Genomic DNA, 26312 nt, shown 5'->3' on the forward strand with positions numbered 1-26312 from the left:
TAGAGCTAACTAGATTGTCATTTTATTGTGTTTGTGTAATGTTCGATCAAGTATAAAATGTTCGACGACAGAGATTTAAGTATTGATGCAATTGAAATGTAATGACCTGATCTTTAAAGCTAAAAAGTTTAAGCATTAAGAGAGGATATATATATATATATTATAATGACTTCACAATTCAAATATATGTGATACATGTCTCGTGGGATTGATGTTTACCTCGCGAGCTAGAAGCCGAGGAGTTACATTAGTAGTTCAAGGTTAGTTGTAACTTGTCTCTCTATAGTACTCTTTTTCTGCAATGTTTTCTTATTGACATGTATATGAGAGTTGTCCGTCTTTCGAATATGGAATAATTATATCATGTTAAGTAAAGGACCCCATCACTAATAAATTCAGCACCAAATATTTTCAAATTCATTGTTAGTTTATGTACTATACATTGTACTTTCTTTCTTTCTTTTTCCTTAGTTTTCGTTGCATAATTAATTCAAGTAATCAAAGTTGGTAATTTTTTAGTTGTCATTCTTAATCCTAATTCTCATTTGAATATAAGATATAGAGCTAACTAGCATGTCATTGGATTGTGTTTGTGTAATGATCGACCAAGTATAAAATTATCGATGACATATAATTTAAATGTAATGACATGATCTTTAAAGCTAAAAAACTTAAGCATTAAGACAGGATATATATATATATATATATATATATATATATTATAATGACTTCACAATTCATATATATGTGATGCATGTGTCATGGGATCGATGTTTGCCTCGTGAGCTAGCGGCCGAGGAGTTAGATTAGTAGTTCAAGGTTAGTTGTAACTTGTCTCTCTATAGTACTCTTTTTCTGCAATATTTTCTTACTGATAGCTATAAAAGACTTGTCTGTCTTTCAAATATGGAATTATTATATCATGTTAAGTACATGACCCCATCATTAATAAATTCAGCACCAAATATTTTATTATTCATTGTTAGTTTGTGTCCTATATATTGCACTTCTTTTTTTTTTTTTTTTTTGCTCAATTTCCGTTGCTTAATTAACTTAAATAATCAAAGCGAGTAATTTTTTAGTTGTCATTCTTAACCCTAATTCTCATTTGAATATAAGATATAGAGCTAATTAACTAGCATGTCATTGGATTGTGTTTGTGTAATGATCGACCAAGTATAAAATCTTCAATGACAGAGATTTGAGTGTTGATGCAATTGCAATGTAATGACATGATCTTTAAAGCTAAAAAACTTTTGCATTAAGAGAGGACATATATATATATATATATTGTAATGACTTCACAATTCATATATATGTGATGCATGTGTCGTGGGATCGATGTTTGCCTCGCAAGCTAGCGACCGAGGAGTTATATTAGTAGTTCAAGATTAGTTGTAACCTGTCTCTCTATTGTACTTTTTTCGACAATGTTTTCTTATTGACAACTCTATGAGACTTGTCCGTCTTTCGAATATGGAATAATTATATCATGTTAAGTAAAGGATCTCATCACTAATAAATTCAACACGAAATATTTTCTAATTCATTGTTAGTTTATGAACAATATATTGTATTTTATTTTTATTTTTGCTCAGTTTCCATTGCTTAATTCTCAAGTAATCAAAGTTCGTAATTTTTTAGTCGTCTTTCTTAACCCTAATTCTCATTTGAATATAAGATATAAAACTAACTAGCATGTCATTGGATTGTGTTTGTGTAATGATTGACCAAGTATAAAATCTTTGATGAGAGAAGTTTTAAGTGTTGATGCTATTGAAACGTCATTAAATGATCTTTAAACCTAAAAAACTTGTGCATGAAGAGAGGATATGTGTGTGTGTGTGTGTGTGTGTGTGTGTGTGTATTATAATGACTTCACAAGTCATATATATGTCATGCATGTGTCGTGGGATCGATGTTTGCCTTGCGAGCTAGCGGCCGAGGAGTTACATCAGTAGTTCAAGGTTAGTTGTAACTTGTCTATTTGTAGTACTCTTTTTTTTTTTGCAATGTTTTCTTATTGACAATCATATGAGACTTGTTCATCTTTCGAATATGGAATAATTATATCATGTCAAGTAAAGGACCCCATCTCTAATAAATTCAGCACCAAATATTTTCTAATTCATTGTTTGTTTACATACTATATATTGCACCTTTTTTTCTTCTTTTTTTTTCTCAATTTCCGTGCTTAATAAACTCAAGTAATCAAAGTTGGTAATTTTTTAATTATAATTCTTAACCCTAATTCTCATTTGAATATAAGATATAGAGCTAACTAGCATGTCATTGGATTGTGTTTGTGTAATGATCGACCAAGTATAAAATCTTTGTTGACAGAGATTTAAGTATTGATGCAATTGAAATGTAATGACATTATCTTTAAGGCTAAAAATTTTAAGCATTAAGAGAGGATATATATATATATATATATATATATATATATATATATATACACTATAATGACTTCACAATTCATATATATGTGATGCATGTGTCGTGGGATCGATGTTTGCCTCCCGAGCTAGCGGCCAGGAGTTACATCAATAGTTCAAGGTTAGTTGTAACTTATCCCTCTATAGTATTCTTTTTCTGCAATGTTGTCTTATTGACAACTATAAAAGACTTTTCCGTCTTTCGAATGTGGAATAATTTTTTCATGTTAATTAGAAGACCCCATCACTAATAAATTCAACACCAAATATTTTCTAATTCATTGTTAGTTTATGTACTATATATTGCACTTTTTGTTTTCTTTAGTTTTTGTTGCTTAATTAACTTATGTAATCAAAGTTGGTAATTTTTTAATTTTCATTTTTAACCCTAATTCTCATTTGAATATAAGATATAGAGCTAACTAGCATGTCATTGGATTTTGTTTGTGTAATGATCGACCAAGTATAAAATCTTCAATGACAGGGATTTAAGTGTTGATGCAATTGAAATGTAATGACATGATCTTTGAAGCTAAAAAACTTGTGCATTAATAGAGGATATATATATATATATATATATATATTATAATGACTTCACAATTTATATATATGTGATGCATATGTTGTGGGATCGATGTTTGCCTCGCGAGCTAACGGGCGAGGAGTTACTTCAGTAGTTCAAGGTTAGTTGTAACTTGTCTCTCTACTTTTTCTGCAATGTTTTCTTATTGACAACTATATGAGACTTGCCCGTCTTTCGAATATGGAATAATTATATCATGTTATATAAATGACTCCTTCAATAATAAATTCAGCACCAAATATTTTATAATTCATTGTTAGTTTATATACTATATATTGCACCGATTCAGATATATGTGTAATTTTTTACGGTGGTTGTAAATGGTACAATGGGATCGATTGTACTGTAACAAGACATGCATGCAGTACCATTGTCATTAATTTGCCTGCAGAGAACCGTCACTTAAAAATAGGTGTACCTCAACTACGAATTTTTGGAAAATGAAAGTGTCACGAATTGATTAATGTTGGAGAAGAGGCCGAAGAATGTGGGAAGAGAAAGCTAGAGAAGTAGCGGAGCTCTTCCCTTCACTCCAATGAGTGTAATCTGGAGAGTTTTGTCGTCAAGATCTTTTGGGGAGAGATGCATGCAGTTCAAAAAAACCTAGCTTTGTTCTCATGGTGTCAGTTTAGTACTAATTCCCCGCAGCTGTCGCTTTTAAGACAGCTAGTTAGCACTACGGACAAGGAAAAGTTCATGCCTTAAACAAATGACTTGAGCCAAAGTAGTTTAACCTAGCTAGAATTATAAGCAAGCAAACACAAAAAGTAGTTAGGTACTGATGATGTTAATAATTTATTGGGAGTTCTTGAGATCTTGGTGCATGGTAGGTAGTGATAAAATGGTCATTTCCTTCTTCTTTGAGTTGTTATTAATTTCCAAGGGATAGATATTGTACATTCACCTGTAATTAAACCACATATATCTATGCAAATCATGTGTTTGAGCGTGTAAGTGTTGCAGTCACCCCGTAGAGAACACTAGATGGTAGATATCTGATCTAGTCCTAACAATTTTTGTGATTAATTTTCAAAGCAGAAAAGAGCAAAAACAAAAAAAAAAAAAAAAAAAAACCCACAAAAAGGGAACAAAATTGCGCAATAAGATCTACTAATTATATATGGCAATACAGTAAACATTTAACATGTTATAATTCGATCCTCATGATCTTCTGCTCGGGGTGGCAACTGGCATCATCAGGGCCGCGGGATAATCATTTCCATGGTTTATCCGTGAATTTGTCAATGACTAGGCCGATATGAAGGGATTCTGGGGATGATTTATTTGTTCCAAAGGCCTTGGGGCGGCAAGCGTGAGCTCTAGATTAGGCAGTACTGCTGCATTGGGGGAACTGGGTTTTGCAGCATTTGACGTGTTCATTATCAGATGGGAGTTGATCAATCCATATAGCCAAACAGTTTCTTGGTTTTCTGACTTGAAATGTTCAGACCGAGAAAGGCCTAGTAGAGGATCAATAGTACTACCGGTATTGTGGTGAACTTTGCGCTCAAAAGCATATCGAGTAGAAACTGGAACTCTTTTCTTGGGATTACAACTTTCATTAGACTGGCCTGCCATGTTGCTGCTCCCAACCTGCAGCTATGTTCAATAGAAAAGGAAAACAAAACATAGTCAATTTAAAAGGTTACAACTTTTTCTGTGACCACAAGATGTAAAAATCTAATGACGCAAGGAAAATCTTCTAAAGAGATCTGCACGTACCATGTCAAAGAGGCTGGAACGTCGCTTCTTCTTCCTGTCAAGGTTGCCTTGTCGTAGAAAATACTTCTGAGCATGACTAGCAACTTGGGTTGGAGTTCTTGTTGTCACATAGTTTCTAGAGATGCCTCTCCAATCACCCTTCCCTAGCTTCTCGAGCCCGATTAGAAATGTTCGGTGCTCCTCTTCTGTCCATGGAACTCCTAAAAATCCATAAGAATGCGGCGTATTTATTTGTAACATAGTGAAAAACAGAATTTTCTGCTTTATTGAAAGAATACTTTTGGTGCTGCTGAAAAAAGTTTAAAACAATAGAATAAAGATATGAATTCATTAGAAACTGACCCTTCTTCCTCTCTTGGGGCCGTACTCGGCCTGTTAGACCATCAGACAGATAACCAATCCTAGTTTTATCAGAATTTTCGTCAGTGGAAATTCTGGATGGGGACAACGAAGAAGGTGGGGATGATAATGATGAGGGTGATGATGAGTACAAGCAATCCATGCTGGAACTTCTCTTCATGGCAACGGAAGATGAAGATAAGTCAAGTTGTACTCCAAAGAGCTTAAGACCACCAGCAAAAGTCCCTCTGTTAGATGTGCAGGTCCTTGAATTATGACCCTCGTTTCCACAATGTGAGCACTTTCTGCCCATTTTCACCCAGACAAGCTCAACCTCAGACTATCGACCGGCAAAACTCAACATGATGGGTGAGGTGGGGCTTATGAAAATGGGTGCACACGATCGATGAGATGGACATATTTTATTGTTGGGGTATTTTTTTTGTTTTTCAACTTGGGTTCTAAACAAAAAGAAATCATAAGAAGTTCTCTCTCTCCCTCTCGTTTAAGTGACCTCTAGAAAGCTTATCTTATACCGGTTTGTTTTGTCCTCTGGATTTAGGTAGGTACTTGTCTTTATTTTTTATATTTACGTATAAATGATAATGATATTTACACCAGAGAGAGAGAGAGAGAGAGAGAGAGAGAGATGATCCTCCAATAGTAGATAGATCGAGGAATTGAAAAGAAGGGAGAAATATCATAGAAAATGTAAACTTTAAAAAGTGATTTTGATCAACCAAAGCAAATTACATAGGAAATTTACAACAACCATATATATATATATATATATATATATATATATATAAATCCTTATAGTCGGTCCGGCTGGTTTTCAAACAAAAACAGCCTGCCACTTATAAACTTACACGTAAGATTTCCACCATATCTTATAAACTTATACGTAAGATTTTCACCGTATCTATCCTAAACCATCAAATATCATAAAACCAATTTGTTTGCAAAAATCACTCGCACCCCCCTTCGAATGAAATCCCTTGCACAGGCCTTCGTCCCTCGCACTCGCACCCGCACCCCCGATTCCTCTTCGCAACCCCGAATCGCACCTGCACTCCCGAATCACATCCCCTAGGTCGAAGCTCAACCCGAGCACCCCCTTCGTCGAATCACACCCGCACCCCCCATTCGCAACCCTGAATCGCATCCTCTAGGTCGAAGCTCAACGCAAAGGAAATCCCCACGAATTGGCGTCGGTCGTCCTCCACGCCTTCCGATGACTTCAACTATGATCGCCCCTAGTACACCTCCTACGCCGAGCCCTCTGCCGGTCGAAAGATTTTGGTTTGATTGTGGATTTTGGTTTGATTGGGTTTTGATGGAGAGGAGATGGAGATGATCGACGGAGATGGGGGAGATCGGCGATAGAGATGCGTCGGACTGAGATGGTTGTGTCGGCATTAGCGTCGAACTAAGGGCAAAGAAACCAGCGAGGAAGAGAAGGCAGAGGATGGTGCTGAGGAACAGAAGGCTAGCACGTACGAGGTGATTGTCTGTAGTGGGGTGTATTTCTCTTAGAGTGTTTTATCTTACATGGCTTGAGATGAATGGAGGGCTATTTTTGTGGGAAAACCAACCTCACCGTTGTGAAACGGTTCTCATATATATATATATATATATATATATATATATATATATATACTCTATTATAATAAGTGGCTATCTAACTATGAATAGTAACTTTTGTTGTTTTTCCGTTAAGTCTATTAAGTCATGTTTTATCAAAAGACCCTTAAAACTCTTAACCATTTGACGTGTAGTTTCTTTGTAGAATTTAATGAAAAATATTGTTTTACCAAAAGGTCCTTAAGATCATTGACTATTTGACATATAGCTCACTTATAGAATTTAATGAATGATCATGTTTTACCAAAAGACTCTTTAATAGACTCACGGTTACATACTTTATAGAAGTTTTTTTTTTTAATTTTGATTTTTGGTCTTTTTTAATTTTGTATTTTCTTTTTTCAGACAAATAAGTTACTGACTTTTTTACTTTTTATTTTATTTAACTCAATATGTCAGATGCACCTCGGGCCTAACGCCCTGGGCTGTTCCCTAAGATATAAATATATATATATATATATATTTATATATATATATATATTTATATCGTTGTTATATAAGATACGAGAAGACCGATGAATATATAATAAATTCGCTTTGAATTGAATTTCACAGTTCGTTGAACCAAAGACCGCGAGAAGTCAGGTTGATCTTTAATTAGTTGGTTGAGTCAATAAAAATCCTTAAAATGAAACGTACGTAGAAAACTACTCCTATGTTGTCGCAAAGTTTTTCAAAAGAAAATCTTCAAAGCACAGATTGACAGCCACCGTTTCATGATTGTTGAGAAATAATCTCATATTGTTGGCCGCTTATCGACAAGATTTTGAATATGTTTATAAATTAAGACTAAGCAATTTCTTCTTATTGAACTGATTTTATGAGATAAGAAGTTAGATCTATGAATTTCTTCAATGATCATCATGGTTGAATTATAATATATATAAATAAATTATAATTATTAAGTAAAGTTAAGATCGGTACTGATCCATCATTTGGATGACGATCAACTTCATCTATCTTCAAAAGTAAAAAAGAAAAATAACTAGTTAAGACATCCCATCCGCTTTGGAAAATTGATTATCAGCTTTAAGATTTGTGTTTTTATCTGATCTTTTCGCTATCAAGATCTAAATTTTTGACTGCGTTGAAATTAAGGAACCAGCTTGGGGGCCACCTCGCATGTATATATGCATGGAGGGGGAGGATCCGTCCCTTCATTTCTAAGGCAGGGCGAAATTCCGCCATTTCTTTCTTTCTTTTCTCTCTCAGTAAATGTTGGTGGGACCGTGGGAAGGTCTTGAATCCTTATCGTTCCAAGTGTGTTGGAAAAACCATTTTGCTAAAAGATAATTAACTATAATTATTAGGGTGTATCCTTTGCTTTCATTAATTTCTTTCTCGCCATATGGAATTCATTGAGATGCAAATACAAGGAAAGGTTTTGAGTCCATGCATGCATGTCATCATTCGGTGTGTGTGTGTGTCTCTCTCTCTCACTATATATATATATATATATAAAGTTCAGATCCTAAATTTCAAAAATGAAAAAGTCGATCTATTATATATATTTATTCACATTTGCTATATATGATATACCACTAAATAAAGAATGTATTTAATTTTTTTTTTTTAAACTTCTTACCCGAATTTTAGGGTCTAGATCATTGTAAAAGAGATAGACACATGCACAAAATAGATCTCCACTCTAGACTCTAGAGTTCAAGCAAGATCAACTCCAGTGACCCAAATTCGAGAAGCATTTATAAAAATATTATTTTTCCTATCTATGCAGGTAAACGTACACATTCTCTTATTTGGCTATATATTAATATTCCTGATCACTATATAATTTATAATTTTCAAGTATGGAGATATGATTCTATGAATCCATATCATCCACTCACAACTCACAACATTTTAAAGCTTAAAGGTCTAAATATATACTAATTATTTGTCTTACTAGTTGACCTAATTAATTGCAAGGAAGCTTAAAGGTCGCCTAATCTCACAAACTGACGTGGTTGATCATCTAATATGTTAGATCTACTTTACAATAAAAGTAATTTCACAATCTGACGAATCACATCAAACCACGTCAATTTATAGGATTGTTTTTATGTAAGTTTTTTCATCTAATCTGTTAGATCTACTTTATAATAAAAGTAACTTCACAATCTGACGAATCACATCAAACACGTCAATTTATAAGACTTTTTTTATGTAAGCTCTTTGTGACTAAAGTATTTCTCTTTCATTTAAGCATCATTATCTCATGTTGATCTTCTATATAATGTATGTGTGTCGATCTTAATTAAAGGTCTAGCTTTAGTTTCTCTATACCAATCGATTCACTTCTAGCTTCTTCTAATTATTCTTCCTTTTCTTTTTCTTTTTCTAATTTTATATTATCACCATATTTGATAATTAAAAAAAATATAAGTTTTCAGCTTGTGGTCTCTTTAATTTCTTAATTCTTTTTTTAACTGCATTTATATACTACAAGAAAAACGGGCTTTTGTGACCAGTTAATTCTAGCAAAATGACTATTTGCAACTAAAATTAGTTGCGAATAGTCTTTTGGTTGCAATAAATTGATCACAAAAGCCCGTTTTTCTTGTAGATATAATTTTTTTGATTAAATAACTGTGATTATTCTCATGCATTAATGCGCAATTAATTAATGATCACAAGCTAGTAATCATGTATAATTTCCAAGCAAGGAGCTTTGCTCCTATTCAACCACATCAATGACATCATCCTCAACCCTTATAATATGATAATTGAGTGGATATTAAATAATATCATGTAATTAAGCAAACGCAATTAAGTGAAAATAATACTATACTTAATTGAAATTTAAGTAAATATATAGTCGTTTAAATTTAACACTTTCATTTTTAGTTTTGCTACCAGTTATCAATTCAAAAACGTTTTTTTTATTTTAGAGGGAATTAAAGAATCTATATATATATATATATATATATATGTCGACTCTGGATAGTCAAGGTTATATTTTTGGCATACTAAAAAGGAGTGGTTCTTGGACGTTCTCTTTTCTGATCAAGTAACATTAATGTGATGCTTCTGAGTCTTCTCATTACAAATATATATTTATATATATATATATATATATATATATATATATTTGTAGAAATAAAGGAGAGTGAAAGGGAGAGAAAATCAGCCCTCAAATATCGAATTTTGGAGTTCAATGTCATATTAACACTCTTTAAAGATTATATTATTTAATAATGATTCCAACAATATTTGTAATTTATAACTTTTTTTTGTATAAAAACCCTAGTAATACATACATATTACAATAGATCTCATTTATTATGAAGGATGAAACCGTTACAAAAAAATCAGAAAATCGTCATAGAAACTTTTTGGTGACAGTTTCGGTGACAGTTTGAAACTATCACTAAAAAAGCATCACAAAAAGTCTTTTGTGATAAAGATATGAAGAGCAACATGGAGAAGCAGTGTTTAATTTTCCAATCAGTATTTTGATTTTGTTTGTTTGTTTTCCAATCAAAGTATGGAGAAGCAGTGTTTAATATTTTATGGTAGCTAGCAACCAACATGCACCCCACCGCGGGGTTCCTAAGCCGCCAATCTTTTAAACTGCCGAATTAGGTTTACGGTGCTTGATCCACACGCGCGAGTCAAAGTGCGCGCGCGGCCTCCACACGCCACCACACAGAGGGCTATACTGCCGCCATGAGCGACATTTCTTGGGTCAGCGATCTCGATAGCTTCAGGATCAACAGTTTGTCACACTCCTAGCATGGCGCATGTCCTTCACGCGCCATTACAGCCTCTTTACTCAGTGTTTTTTTGGTTTTCAATGTATTTCAAGTTTCAGTTTTGTTGTATTTCAGTTTTTTCAATTTTTCCTATGTTTTTATGTTCTGTCACTTGTGTTAGGTAAAAATAAAAAGAAATAGGTTATTGGACTTGTTGTCCATAGCAGGAGATGGTTTTCTCACTCCTCCTTTAGAGGATGGGGGTGGTTTTCTCTCTCCTCATTTGGAGGATGGGGGATGGTTGTCCCTCTCCTCCTTTGGAAGGTGGGGGTTGGTTATCTTGTTTTTATATAGTGTTATATTCTCAGATAAACCAAAATTGAAATTTCTATTCTTACAGAGTCTCATATCTTAAAAGGTTTTGTCATTAGAGAGTTTATAGAAGTTAAGACAATGTCCGTCACAAAAAAAATTTATATACGGGAAAGCCTCAAATAGATGAGTAGTTTGGCTTGTGATCTGGGTTTCTTCCCTATATTTATCAGTCACAGCTATAACTTAGGTTTCATGGAATGAATTGAAGTATATTTCCCATAAAAAAAAAAAAAAAAAAAAAAAAAAAAAAAAAGTCAGTCTTTTGTAACGGTTTAGTGTACAATCGTCACTAGAATTTCTTTGTAACAGTTGGGAGTCTTCCGTGAGTTGCAACATTTGAACGTGAAGAAATTTTGTGACAGTCAAATTCTGTCATAGAAAGTACTTTCGAATATTGATAATAACGTTCGAACGTTGACCCAACCAATTAACATTTGAACGATAATATCTAACATTCGATCTTTTTCATTCACTTGGTCGAATTTAAAGTTTGAACGTACACACGTTTGAACATTTTTTATGTGACTTTTGAATTTTGCAATCGCACGTTAATGGGCAATTGTTCGAAAGTCAAAGATTAAACGTTTGGATGGTTAGTAAATACGTTTGAATGCATCTTCTTTAATCATCCAAGTATTAAGAAATATTTGTTCAAATGTAACAGAATAAGTTTGAACGTTTGTGGAGCATATACGTTCAAACGTATGTATCACACATCCATGTAGTTATGTTCGAACGTTATTTCAAACGTAAAGACATGTTTACATTCGAACATGCTAATCAAAACTAATAATTTCGTAAAATTAAATTTCATTCAAATTGTATCATATTAGACTGCGAATAGTATCATCTCATGAAAATATTTTAGAAAGTCACAAAATTAAATGATAAATATTTTGAACAATAATATAATTTATTTCTTCTTCTTCCATTTGGACCAACATCTCCCTCTGTACTTGTTCTTGAATTTCAATATGTGTTCTTTCCTCCTGGTCTTTTTGCCTCTCCTGCAAATGCATCTTTAAATTAGACTGTCGCGATAAGAGAGCCTCCAACTCTTGTTGTCTCGACTACATCTACTTAATTTCTTGGCATGTGGCGTCAAAATCCTTGGTAAGATTATTAACTTCTAAAGTTGAGGCTGTAGAAGATGAATCGACACACTTGAAAGAGCATCCCAAACCTCTGACCAAACTAGAGTTGGTTCTGAGAACCTATGTAAATATGTTGATGTCACTGGGAGAAGACTCCTCAAAGGCAAATTGCATCTCAATCATTTTTTCATACAAGAATGAGGAAAAAAATCATATAATAAGTGACATATTAAAAGAAATAGTAAGAAAACATAATATCTATTCACATGTTGGTATAGTTTGTTCATACAAAATTAATGCTACTTACACTCCGTCCGTTCGAACAGGATCAAACATAGTCACTAATTATGAATATTTCATATTGTTTGAATGGACGTGTCGGTTTGAACTGAGAAATATTTCATTTGAACAATTTATTAAGACAAAATTGGTTCATCTAAAAAAAGGTTTTGCTCAAATAGTTTCAACTGGGTCCACCAAATTTCGTCTCTAAAAATGATTTTTTGAGACGAAATTTTTTGAGATGTTCCATACTAAATATTCCATTCTAAAAATGATTTATTGATTTTCATCTCCAAAAACCTTTTAAAACAATCTTTCTGAGACAAAATAGAGACGCAATTTTGATTTTTTGAGATAAAATTATGTGTTTTTTTAGACAAAATAGAGACTAAAAATGATTTATTGATTTTCATCTCCAAAAACAATTTGGGACAAAATTTGGGTTTTTTGAGACAAAATTTTTTGTCTCAAAAAGCCCAATCTCTTGTAGTCTTGGCGACATGATCAATGCACTCGTTCTGTCCATCGGTGTGAGTACCAGCATAGACATAAATAAGAGAGAAATTTTCAGAATCATCGCGTTTCTAACAAAGCTATAGTAGTAAATTTAAAAAATCATGTTAGTACTTAAATAAAGAATATGACAAAAATGACTGAATTTTAATAACTAATTACTATTTTATCAGTAAGGCATTGGAATGAACTTGAACCAGCGAGATGGTGGATTGTCAAAGTATTTTGTGCATTGATAGAACGTAAGTGTTGCAGGATAAATTAACAATGTTAAATATGATCCACGAAACCAATAGAAATGTAAATAAGTTATAGGGGAAAAAACTAGAATACCTGATAATCTATACTTGCGAAAAGATCATAACACTTCCTTCAATCTTCTAACTTTATTTTTTGAAAAAAAGATTAAGCAGCCTCTTCCAACATCTTAAATTTCTTGAAATGGTCATGATATCTTCCCTTGTGAAGCTGAAATAATGTAGTCATCAACTCAATCACAGTTCGTACTTTCTCACTACGATCAAAATTTAGGTCGAATTCATCCTATGAAGTGAATTGCGTCAAAAATATAAAATTAAAACATCTCTAAAAAAACTAGGGTATATAAACTCACCAATACACGATTCTGAATGTGATCCTTAATCTTATTCGGAATATCTCGCCAATACTGCACATAAAATAGCACATAAGCTTGGACCAGTGTTCCAACATAGGACGAAAACGATGTCGCACTATCATCCGCACTATAATGTTGTCACATTCAAACATAATACTATCGACATGTAAAAGTAGATGAAATTAAGTATCCCGTATATGACATAGAATCAACGAGGGAAAGTTTCCGCCAACCGTTTGAACAAATCATGGATTTATGTTTGAACGTTCAATTGATGTGCGAACATATATTTTTACATCTCACATCAACAACAATGTCAGTTGTACTTAGAACATTTAATTTACGTTCAAATGTACTTTCACGTTCGAATATATATACACCAAATATTCGAATGTAACATTTCTGGAACGTTTGACTCCTAATGTTCGAACGTAAAATTGCAGTAGTCCGAATGTGATTACCTACTCGTTTGAATGTTTTCATTTTACGTTCGAACGTTAAGATTCAAACATTCGAACATTCAAAACAGTTTTGATTTGTTTACCTTTATATATATATATATATGTCTACACATATTTTTTCTTTCTACAGGATATGTCTCATCATTTGACAACTAGGAAACGGGGTAGAGAAGGATCCCCGGACACCTTTAAGATAGACGTTTTAGCTATTATGGCCAAATGTGAAGTGTTAATCAATGAGTTCGATGAGCTCACATGGGAGAATAAGACTCTGAGGTCCATCTTTATCCCTAGAGGTTTGACCAATATCTATGCACTGAAGAGGATATTTCCCTCCATGGTCTGCGAGTTCTACATAGAGATGTCGTCCATGCCTCAAGATGCAGCTTCTCACACCGTAACTATACGTAGTGTTCAGTTCGAGGTATCGGCGAATGTCATTGACGACCTACTCGAAATCTGTCGCATTTCTAAGGCATCGACTATAGTGGATGATTGCCTGAGGATGCACCGAATGTAGGCACATCTGCATCATCTACTAGCCCAATCGAGTCTATGGCTAGAGACATAGACCGGTCGGAGGGCAAAGGGAATGATTAGCCTTAGGATGATGACTGCGATGAGGGTTTCTTCATTCTTGTAGGGAGATACCGCACACCTTTAGATAAGAAGAGCACATTCTCCCAGACATTATTGCTGCTATTTTTTCGTATGTTGCATTTTATAGTTGCAACAAACATAGATCCTTTGGCACATAAGGTCACCTTCAGTCGAACTCGTGCATAGTTCCTCATACAAGTGGCACATGGAGAGCCCATCGACTTACCACTACGGATATTTGAGAGGATCATTATGAGGTGAGCATCATCTCCACTGACAACCTACTATATAGTGTGATCATTACTCAGCTACTACTAGAACGGAGAGTAGCACCCCAAGCGGAGGAGTGGTTGACTGAGCAGATGAAGGGACTAGACATAACCTCACACCGTCAAAGCATTGGACATGGAAAGGGGCATGCTCGGCATGAGCCTGGGCCTACACCAGATCTTGTTCCACCGACCCAGTCTGGGGCCGGTGTTACTCCCCATAGCAGGAGTACTAGTCGGCAGCCAATGGGTACATCTGCATGGATGCGTGCCCTACTTGCTTGATTCAATGGTTTCAGATATTACTATGCACACCGACTAATAGATCACGTCAGTACAACAGAGTGTCTCCGAAGTTGGTCATTGTTTCGATATCCTAAACCAAAATGTCAACACATTGACTGATAAATTTTATACATTTGTAAAAAACTCGTTCTAAGCTTTGATGCACTTTTCTCGTATTTTGTATTTTAATATATTTCTTTTTCTAGTCTTTATATAATGAACAATATTATTTAATATATATAGTGTTTTTGCATTTCAATTCTCAATTTTTTTTTTAATTTGAAATTTTATGTTTAATATTAAAACAGTTCACGTTCAAACGTTAATGACGATCGTTCGAACATAAACTAATCGTTTGAACTATAAGACAAAACGTTCGAATGAATAGTCTACACATTCTAACGTTCGAATGAATAACTTACACGTTTGCACGTAAAATGAGCTTAATGTTCGAACATAATATTTCATACGTTCGCATGTACTCATTGAAAATGACATCGTCTAAGTTACATTCGAGCAAGATACTATTATAGTTCGAGCGTTTAACTATTTCTCATCCGCATTTACTTACAGTTTCCTTAAAATTGCTCAAATTTGTGGACTTGAAAAAAATGACAAATTTGTAAGATTTCTTGAAGTATCTAACTTAATTAAATATTAGATTTTTTTTTTGTTTAATAAGTTTAACTATATATTCATATATATCGCGTGGATATCTATATATATTCCAGATCGAAACTTGTGTTATTGTTCTAGAATATCAGTATTCGTTTATTTGCATTACCCCAAAACCATTATATATTATATATTGCAACTAGTAATTAGAAGATATTCCAATCATTATAGGATGAGTCCACAAGACTATATATCTATATATATATATTCAAGTAGCATTTATTTTCAAAGGATAACAAAAACAATTGAGTTATAATTGATCAAGATCATCAAATCAACAAACCCAAGACCTAATTAATATTAATAGGTACATATATAGTCGGCTACTTGTATTTTTTTATTTTATTTTTATACATCATACAGATCAAAGAAGATCTAATGCAACTCTAATTAGACTCATGACTGACTTCTAAAGGGCTGTACTTATTAGTTTGTACAAAAAGTCAGTTCAAAGTACGTATCCCACTAATACTTATGGAGTTTACACATTGTTATTTAGAATAATTCTACTCATCATTTTTACACCACAGTATATTTACTTTTTTTTCTTTAACAAATATATGGTGTAGAGATAGCGAGTAAAAAAACTCAATTAGTTTAATATGAATAAAAAAAAATTAAAACAACAATAGTGAGCAGTGTAGACAACTGGATATAGAACGACTCTTTCATTTCTAATTGACTTTGATACCACGACTCTTTCATTTCCACGCCTGTTCAAAGTATGCTCTGATTCTGATTGACTTTGATACCATTTCTAATGATTCAAGAAAGTCCCAAGCGAGATTTAGACCCATACTAGATTACAACAAGAGTACTCCCTTAAGAATATTGATGCACAATATTCCGATCGAGGTACGATTACCTACGTCTATGTTATAAAATATTAGCAACTACACATGAGTAATTTTATATATAACCATGAAATACATAAACATCACATAATCGCTTTGAAAAAAAGTAGGGTCTACTATTAAAAAATTAATTTTTTTCATGTGAGTCTCATATTTTATTTATATTTTTTAAAATAATTACGCGACGATTACACAATTCACGATTATAGATATTTTTTCTCACCACACATATTGCAATTAATCTTTTGGCTAATTAATATACTTAAAATTAGGATGCAAATGAATTCAAAAGTTTGGATATAGAAAAGGTAAAGAACGGGCAATGTTGCTGCAGAGGTCACATCCAAGTTTATTAAGGATCTCAGACATGATGATGTGCCACTGATCATTGATTATGTAGGAACCTTGTCTTTGTCTGATCTTTTGTTTCTTTTAATTAGGTTTATATGTCATGATCTTATATTATGGTTACATAATTAGCATCAACTGTCCCACTAATGCTAAAAAGAAAGATTACGTCATCACAGATCATGATCCTGCATTAGATTACAGTTCTACTCTTGCGGAATGTCCAATGTACAAGCACTTTAATTTGTGTCTTTCTTTAATCAAAAGATATATCATTATCTAATCTTATTCACAGAAAAATATGGTTTTGTTAGTGGGAAACTATATTCCTTTAACTGAGATTTGATGATTCTATAATCATCTTGATCTCTCAGCGAATTGTTAAATAGTAGTGATATTTAAATATCTTTACACCACACATCCACGTGCCATGATTTGATTTGTAAAATTTAAAATTTAAAATTTATTTTTCAAATCAAATCATACTACATGGATCGTGTGTAGCGTAAAAGGTCTCAAATAAAATTATTTATTGCAAAAACAACGCCATGCGACTTGTTTCTTTTTCATATCCAAAATTAAAATATAAAAAATCTATTTATTATTCATTTTATCATCATCCATTCATCATCTTATAATATGGTATTAGATGATTAGTTCACTTAAAATGAAATATAATAAATAGCATCTAATAATTTAATAATATTACATCATAAGATAATGAGTAGCATTACTCATTAAAATACACTTTAGTTATATATAATATGGAGTAAGTAGTTATAAGTGTCAAACTCATCTTTGGCTTAGTGTCATTTCCTCGACCTTCATAATTTTATATATTAGCTAGTGGTGCAACCATGCGATGTATTGAAAAGTCATTAGATTTTTATTATATATATATATGGATGCCGTGCGTGATGATCATCGAGTTTTTATGTGAACGTGGCATTCTTCTATTACTAACCCTCTTTAATTAGATAAAAAGAAAATAAGACGAAAGATTATAAAAAGAGAAAAAGAAAAGAAATCTTCGAGACCTTTAAAATTCCATATTTTTTAATAGTTATTTATCTGATATTTCAAACTTTTAATGATCAAATTCATAATCAATTAAAAGAATATTAAAGAATAAAGACTTTGTTTAAATTATATTTGCTTTAGATTGGAATAATATATATAATTTCAAAATTGAAATATCATATTAATATGTTTACCCTCATATATATTAGAGTTCTATTGTACATCAACCACTATTCACTCCCACACCCCACACCTGACAGCTTTTTCTTTCTTTTTTCATAGGGTGTGGGGTGTTGAGTAGTGAATAGTGGCTGATGAGAAATTTAATTCTATATATTATGAAGAGGAAGACATAGGGCTGGTTTGGTTATAATTTTCTCAAGCTTCCACACAAAATATAATAAATAATTTAACTTTTTCAAATCTTAAAATAAAAATAATATTAAAAATTTATATTATAGCAATATTTTATTCAACTTTTAATAAAACATCTCATCTCATCTCATCTGAACTGCGTAACCAAACGAAGTCTTAATACTCTAGAAAAAGGAGGTTGCTGCTAGATCACCAAGCCTAGGAAGGGTCCTTTGTAATTTAACCTCTGCGGGGTGTATCTAAATCTAGAAGAATTATTGTGAAGATGGGACATTTTTTTAATACTACTAGTAGGTGAAGTAATATTTGCACATTGAATTTGTTAATATATATATATATATATATATATAGTACATCATGACGTACAATATTACTTCATTCCACAAAGAACTGACTTTCTAATTCTACGTCGAGGGGTGGAGAGGATTAAACAAGAAACATGATATTTGTAGTTCTAGTGTATGCAAATCTCGCACTCTTTTTACAAAAAAGTAAATAAATCTGAGATCCATATGAAAAAAAATATTTTTAATGGTAAACTCTATTTTTTTTATAAGAAAAAAGCACTCGACACTTGCACACTCTAATTGTATCTAACATTAATCATATTATACATACTGAGTGAATTTCATTTTATCAATATTTTATTTTTTAATTAAAATTTCAAATTTCAAATTTTAAAAATTTCAACATTTTTAATTGCTGACGTATCAGCACAGCACATATGATTATGTAAGTAAAATTATAAGTATAAATAAAATATTCCTTAATTTATTCTTCATTTCCTTCACCTAGCAAACATAAATAATAGGCTACACTTCGGCAGACTCGTGCAGGAGATTTAGTTTTGTCATTTTCCGGAATTGAAAATGAAAAATACTATTTTGCCTACTAATTTGTCCTCTTATTTTAACATCTCATCTATTTTTATTTTTTTTTTAATTTTTTTTTTACTTAATAGTTAAGGAAGTGACTATTGTATTGATATGTTTTTATATTTTTTAAAAATGCTTTAAAATAATAAAAAAATATATTAATAAAAAAATTAAAAAATAAAAATAAAAATACCAATTTGGCCTAGCGCTAACTTAGAGCAGTGCGACTGAGTAGCACCGCTCATTGAAAATAGAATATGCTAATTATTCCCATTGTCTATGCTCAGTACATGCACCTTCTAAGAGAGATTAAGATGGATATTCTATTAAAATTCCGAAGCAGCAATTTCGAATCAAAGCCACTGAGATTAAACAATTGGCACCAGTTATAACCATGTTGAAATGGCTTTTAAGAACCTTGAACTTGGGTTTTGGCAATGAACAATCAAATCAAGGTATGAAAAAGACAAATATTGAGGGTTGATACAGCACTAAAGAGTAGTGATTGTTAAATAATTAAGTATACGATCTTGCAAGGTTTTGCTTTCTGGAAAGCAAAAATCTAGCATGGCTTGTCAAATAGTCATTAATCAAAGAATGGATAAAGATAGCACATGCATGTAACATTTAAAGAACTAAAAACACCACCCCATTACAATATGCAGAACAGTCAAAATCTCTAGAATTACAAGAAATAGATCCATTTCTGCAATCTGCCGGTGCTTCGAGGCACAGTTCAAAAAAATAGGGGTGTACTTCATAAAGATACATTGCGTTCTTCAGTTAGGGCCCGTTTGGATAAAGAGGTGATTTCATCTCATCTAATTTCAACTAACAATTTCACTACTATTCACAAATCATTTCAACTCATCTCATCTCATTTCACAATCCAAACGAGCCTAATATTCTTGCAGCAGTAACTTCCCTCTGCATTACAGTATTCACCAATATAAGAATTTTTCTAAAAGATCAACTGAATGGCTACAGATTTAACCTTCACAAAAAAATCAACCTAAAGATGCACATGAGAGTTGTCACATTCCAGTATAGTCTACAACAGTGTCACTCCCACCAATTAGGTGCCAGTTAGACTATGCTTTTTGATAAGTGAAGATACGAAATTAATCCACTTAGACTATGTTAAGGCCTATAATTATTTGCAAAAACGGAAGTTCTCTTGGACCATAGGGGTGTGAGTTTCTCTTAATGGAAGAAGAAACAAAACTCACTAAAGCATGCTTTTAAAAGCCACTCCAATGCCTGAACTTGCATATTCCATGGCAATTTTCAGCAAAAGAGTCATGAATAGACAGCACCATGGAACATACAGCAGGCATACAAGCCAATTCTCATGCCGCTCCTGCATTATTTTAGCCCATATTACATGTATGATTGGAGTAAGAGAGAGGGAGACTCAGAGTGGGAGATAATACCACTTAAACAAGACGTCTTCAGAACCATTTGAATTTGCATCAACAGGCATGAACATCTTTCGATAAGCCATTCTCAGGCTATTCATCTAACTTGTTGCCCAAAGGAATAAATCAGCTCTTTCAAGCTTTGCATTAAAACAAATATATTCATTAGCATGAAATGCTACTTTATACAAACCTCCACAACTGTGAATCTACGACGCCAAATACCCTCCAGATTCAACCCACAAAGCTCAGCCCTTTCACAAGCCACCATCATAAGATAAATAAATTAGATTTTTCCTGGATAACACTCAGATAAAAGTAATTGATTTAGTAAAATGTAGAGGAGAGCATTGTTTTTTTTTTTTTTATTTAATAGGAAATGTTGAAGAGGGGTATATAAAAAGAAGACTCTCACTTCAGATTTTTTCAAGTGTTCGACACATCAATATGTAGGTCCTAGACACTTTCTGGAAGTAATACCAGTCTCCATGTTGGACTCCAACACTCGAGTCTCATGCTGGGTTCCTTGTTACATAGACAGAAAGGGCATTATGAAAACTCAAGGCCTATAATGAAGAGATGTCATTACCACAGAACTCCACCAATAAAAGAGAAAGAACCAACTTGGAAGAATTGATAACAACAATGGCATCTGAGTGTGAGCATGGTCCTGCAAAATGTAAGACTTGAATTAGGCTATAATCAGATGAAATATATAAGAAATAACAGCATGAAAAGATGTTAAACTATGCAAGGTAAACAAGGACTCACTTCCACCACAACATGGCCTGCAAGAAGAGTATTATTTGCAAAAATATTGTTGTTATTAAGCTTGCAATCATGAGCAATATGACAAGATCCCATGACAAGATTGTTATCGCCAATACCCTGATTATATCATGCTATTAGGGATACGAAGTAATCTAAATTTAATAAGCTAGTTTCTAACTTAATTCACACACACTTTAAATGAATATCAGACTCAGCCATTCCCCCTACCGTCCTATCACTTGAATTCCAAGATCAATGGATTGAGGTATGCTCTCTAATGTCATAGTTGTCCCCAACATCAAGGAAACATTCATCCCCTGGCTAAATAATAGACATAAAAGAGTAGTAATCCTGTACACAAGACAGCCACACATATATTTATCTCGTAACAGTAATATGCAAATATTTCTTTCGGCAATTTTCAGTCAATTTTTTTATAAGTGAGAGGTAAATTTTATTGATACAAATGAAATAGGCATAACCTATGTACACAGGAGGTATACAAAAAAACACTTAAATACATTCTAGAATCACTAAATTAAAGATAAGAAATCATGAACATTGTTTCCATTAAGCCCAATGGCTGAAAACAAAAGCAATAACGTGTACAAAAAAATTCTGAAGCTCCGTCATTGTTGTGCTCCCTATCTTTAAAGCACCACGCATTTCTTTCTGACCAAGTACACCACATAATGCGCAACAGCAATTTTCATTCATTTCGTTAATCTTTTCTTGAAAACCAATCATAGTGCATGAGGAAGCTATATTTGTGACAAAACTACAATAGTAATATAAATAGCCTACCAAAAAAGTAGGAGGGTCCTCTAGTTAAAAAAATAAATTTTTTATAAGTTTTAATATAAATAGCCTACCAAAAGTGTAGGAGGATCCTCTAGTTTTTAAAAAAATAATAATAATAAATCAATTTGTTATTTATAGTTTTTTTAAAAAATAAAGTATGATGTAACCTATCAGACGGTTTTCTATTCCCAAGAAAACGAGAGTATGATTCACAGAATAAGCCACATTTAAGGAGAGCAATGAATTAAATTGACAATACAAATTTCCCTGACCGCACACATCTAATTACCATCACAAGCCAAAACAGATAAGTTAACATCAATGCCACTGGAAACTCACCTTGTACATCAAGTCTTGGCACTTAATGCCAACCACGGCACAATGCCCCATAATGTTGTTGCATCCCACAGCTGTACGTCCAGGAAGATCATCACCAACCCCAGTACCACTGCCTGACAAATTAAGCACGTAGTCTAATTAGTCTAATTTACAGCAAATGAAAGAAAAAGTATGCGTCACCACAATGTAAACCCAAAAGGTAAAACCATTAAGGAAGTAAACAGCTAAACAATCTGATTGCTAGAATTTTATAGCTTCTGAGCATGGAATTTCCACTTAAATCGATTTATACAAACTAAGCAAAATAAGCACTAATTCAGTCAAAATTCAGTTTTGACCATCATTCTACAGCAGCATAAATCTTCGGCGAATATAACCAAAAGATACTTGCAATACTTTTTTAAAAAAGAAAATGAAATATACAAAAGAACAAAAGAAAAAACACATATGAAGGCCATTTTCTTAGTAGCATTTTGCTTAAAAGACACGCATATGAAATAATCAACCTTTCAAATCAGGATGAAATTAATAAATAAATAACAAAAATTAACAAGGAAAACAGTAAGGTACCTGTCCGGTTACAGCATTGGGGTGAACAATTGTAGGAAGGGTGAATGAATATCTCTGAAGCTTCTGGTTTTACCAATAATCCTGACAGGAGCATGTGCCATCCTTAAAGTGGTGGAATCGATTAATGTCACGAACAACTATTTCCCGATTTGTGATGTCTGAGATGAACTTCATAACATCATGGCAATCCTCACAGATGCGTAGGTTTTTGAAAATCCTAATTTTCTTTGCAGGTTTGGTGCTTATAAGGGCAAAACCAAGAGCCAACCTTTCACTATGATGATTCAGATGCTCCTTTTTCTCTTTGTCAGTGACATTATGAAGTACGTGTTCCATTTTTGGGGCATAACCAGCTGAGGTTAGTTTTTGGGTGAGATCCTCTAGTTTTAAATGAATATCCCTAATTTTTGGATGTGAACTATCTTGAGATACGAAAATATGGACTTGACCACTGATCTCTACCCAGCTACATCCTGGTTCCTTCTTAACACCCCGAGTGGACATTAATGTCCTGACGTTTTTAACATCATCCCACCTACCTTTGGATGCAAAAATGTTAGATAGCAATATGTAATTAGAATCAACCTCAGGTGTAAGGTCAAAAAGTCTCTTTGCAGATTTTTCCCCAAATTCCACATTTCCATGCATTTTAGAAGCCCCAAGAACAGTTTCCCAAATCAAGGCATGTGGTGATAGCTCCATCTTCTCGATAAAGCGTTCGACCTCGTCAAATTTTCCAGCCCGACCAAGAATATCCACCATACAAGCATAATGCTCAACTGTAGGAGTAATACCAAAACCTTCGCTCAATGAGTTGAACTGTTTTTTCCCTTCTTCAACTAAACCCATGCGACTACATGCAGAAAGAACCCCTAAAAAGGTAACCGCATCGGGCATGGTGCCTTCATCCAACATTGTCCAAAAGGTTTCAAGAGCTTTATGTCCATATCCATGATGTGAGTATCCACATATCATTGTATTCCATGCTATAACATCCCGTAAAACCAAACCCTGAAATATCGCCTCAGCATCTTCTAAGCACCCACATTTTGCATACATATCAACAATTGCACTGGAAACAAACACATCTCCAACTTGCCCAGCCTTAATTGCCATAGAATGAAGCTGCTGCCCAGTTTCCAGTGCAGCTATATGGGAGCAACCACCTAAACAGCTAGCAAGAGTATACTCATTGGGCCTTACACCTTCTTGTTGCATCAAATTGATGCATTTAACAGCCTTCTCTGCTTTATCAGTTCGTGCATGACCAGTGATGATGGCAGTCCAAGTAAAGAGGTCTCGATTAATCAATCTATTGAAAACTACATCTGCATCATCCAAGCACTTGCTTTTGCAATACATGTCAACAAGAGCTGTCCCAATAAAATCAATACCATCAAGACTGTTTTTAATGATATGTGCATGTACTTGCCTCCCAAAGCCTAGATTCCAGAGGCTAGAGCAGGCCCTTAAAACACTTATATATGTGTACATGTTCGGCATGAAACCTTCTGCAAGCATCTGACAGAAGATTCTTGGTCCCAGATCACAGGTTTTGAAGCCATGGCAACCCGATAAAAGGGCATTCCATGAAACCAAATCATGATCTGTCATTTCCTCAAACACCCGTGCCCCACTTTGTGGACATCCAGTTTTCATGTACATTGTAATTAAGGTATTGCTAACTGAGATTTCATTTTCGAACCCATACTTGAATATACAAGCATGGATGCTCTCACCATACTTCAGGTATCCCAAATCAGTGGCGGCACTAATAAGACTTGCAAAGCTAAATTGATTTGGTGGTACACCTGCACATCTCATCAACAAAAATAGCTTAACTGCTTCTAGGCTATGACCTTGCTGATCAAGGCAAGCGATCATTGCACTCCAGGCTACTACATCAGGATCTCTGATCATTTTAAATACTTTTAGTGCGTCACATGCCAGCCCACACTTAGAATACATATCCACAAGACTACATCCCAAAATTTCATCTAGTTTGCACCCGATTTTGATTGCCACAGAATGCACCACCTGGCCTTCTCTCAAGTTCCCTGAGGTAGCACAACCCTTGAGGACAGTGGACAAGGTGAACTTGCTGAACTTCATTTCTGATTCTCTCATTCTAGAAAACAGTTTCAATACTTCTTTCCCACTACCCACCATAGCATAGCCATTAAGCAAGGCATTCCACGAGACATCATTCTGCTCAGGCATGTAAAAGAACACTCTATCCGCAAGTTCCATCTCACCACACTTCGCATAAAGGTCAACAAGAGCAGACCCAACAAATAAATCCGAGACTAACCCGAGTTTGGTTGCTTCTGCATGCACCTGTCTACCAAAATTTAAATCCATGCAGAGAGCACAAGCTTTCAACCCAGTAGCCAATGTAAACTCATTGGGCCTCACACCTTCCCTTCTCATCGCGCAAAATAAATTGATACCATCACCGCTATATCCTTCAGCCACATGCCCTTGTATCAATGCAGTCCAAGACACAACATCCCGTTCAGGCATCTCCTCAAGCACCCGGCGAGCACACGTGGGACTCCCACATTTAGCATATGCATTAATTAATGAAACCCACAGATGAGAATCCGGGTCTATACCTTTCTTGATCACCTGCCCATGCATAGCCCTTCCGTCATTCAAAGACCCTTCCGAAGCACAAGTACGCAGCACCCTAGAATAACTTCTTAAGCTCTCCATTCTATCCAAATCCACTGCTTTACTTCTTACATCCTTTTCAATATTCTCCCCCAACAACACCGCATTAGGCAAATTACGAATAGCTGCTTTTCTGGGTTTTCTCTGTTCACGAAACCGACTCGGCGAGTTTCGGGTATCGGAGTAATCCGAGTCACTGGTGGGGTTTGATTCTACAACATCTAAAGCAACACAATACGAAGAATTTAATCGTAAAGAAACCAGCAGTGACTTCGAACTGGTACGAAGCTTATTTGGAAAATTAAATCGAAAACCAGGCGGTGGGCTACGCATCCTTAGGGCGATAAAGTCGCATTCCATCAACTTTGATCCCCTAGCTTCGATTCTGAAAAAGCTTTTTATCATCAAACCAAAAGTGCATCAATAGTTACAGAGAAAGTCGACTAGTTGAGGAGAACGAAGGGAAGGGGAGGCGGCCCAGTAACTCGGCCGATCTGAACCTTAAGATTCCTTGGTATCGTGCGGCTGTGACACAAGTACGGCCAACCAATCTAAATTATCTAACCGTTCGATTAGTCAATATCAATTGATAGGAATCGTTGGGATTAGGGTCTTCACCATAGCTTAAACTCGACTCGAGCAGGCGTATATAAATTTCGATAAATGACAGATTTATAATT

The 26312-nt window shown here is 34.0% G+C and overlaps 2 protein-coding genes across 8 annotated transcripts; both read right to left on the bottom strand.

Annotated features, from left to right (window-relative positions):
- Nucleotides 1–3981: 3981 nt before the first annotated feature.
- On the bottom strand, nt 3982–5572 carry LOC121251507 (transcription factor KUA1-like). 2 transcript variants are annotated; one of them, XM_041150767.1, is made up of 3 exons: nt 5086–5572; nt 4744–4943; nt 3982–4614 (listed from the first exon to the last, which is right to left on the bottom strand). In XM_041150767.1, the coding sequence occupies exons 1-3, from the start codon at nt 5393–5395 to the stop codon at nt 4270–4272; spliced, it is 855 nt and encodes a 284-aa protein (XP_041006701.1). In that variant the 5' UTR covers nt 5396–5572; the 3' UTR covers nt 3982–4269. The 2 variants fall into 2 exon arrangements, with proteins under 2 accessions (XP_041006701.1, XP_041006700.1); XM_041150766.1 differs by having other exon boundaries at nt 3982–4620.
- Nucleotides 5573–19658: 14086 nt separating this feature from the next.
- LOC121251508 (pentatricopeptide repeat-containing protein At3g24000, mitochondrial-like) lies at nt 19659–26230 on the bottom strand. Of its 6 annotated transcripts, XM_041150770.1 has the most exons (9): nt 22960–26230; nt 22390–22502; nt 21478–21600; nt 21250–21366; nt 21103–21148; nt 20894–21003; nt 20672–20732; nt 20494–20579; nt 19659–20420 (listed from the first exon to the last, which is right to left on the bottom strand). In XM_041150770.1, the coding sequence occupies exon 1, from the start codon at nt 26035–26037 to the stop codon at nt 23029–23031; it is 3009 nt and encodes a 1002-aa protein (XP_041006704.1). In that variant the 5' UTR covers nt 26038–26230; the 3' UTR covers nt 19659–20420; nt 20494–20579; nt 20672–20732; nt 20894–21003; nt 21103–21148; nt 21250–21366; nt 21478–21600; nt 22390–22502; nt 22960–23028. The 6 variants fall into 6 exon arrangements, with proteins under 6 accessions (XP_041006704.1, XP_041006708.1, XP_041006703.1 ...); XM_041150774.1 differs by having other exon boundaries at nt 20497–20579; nt 20894–21148; XM_041150769.1 differs by having other exon boundaries at nt 20894–21148.
- Between the last annotated feature and the right edge of the window lie 82 nt (nt 26231–26312).

Source organism: Juglans microcarpa x Juglans regia, chromosome 2S (assembly GCF_004785595.1).
Source record: "Juglans microcarpa x Juglans regia isolate MS1-56 chromosome 2S, Jm3101_v1.0, whole genome shotgun sequence".
Taxonomy (NCBI): domain Eukaryota; kingdom Viridiplantae; phylum Streptophyta; class Magnoliopsida; order Fagales; family Juglandaceae; genus Juglans; species Juglans microcarpa x Juglans regia.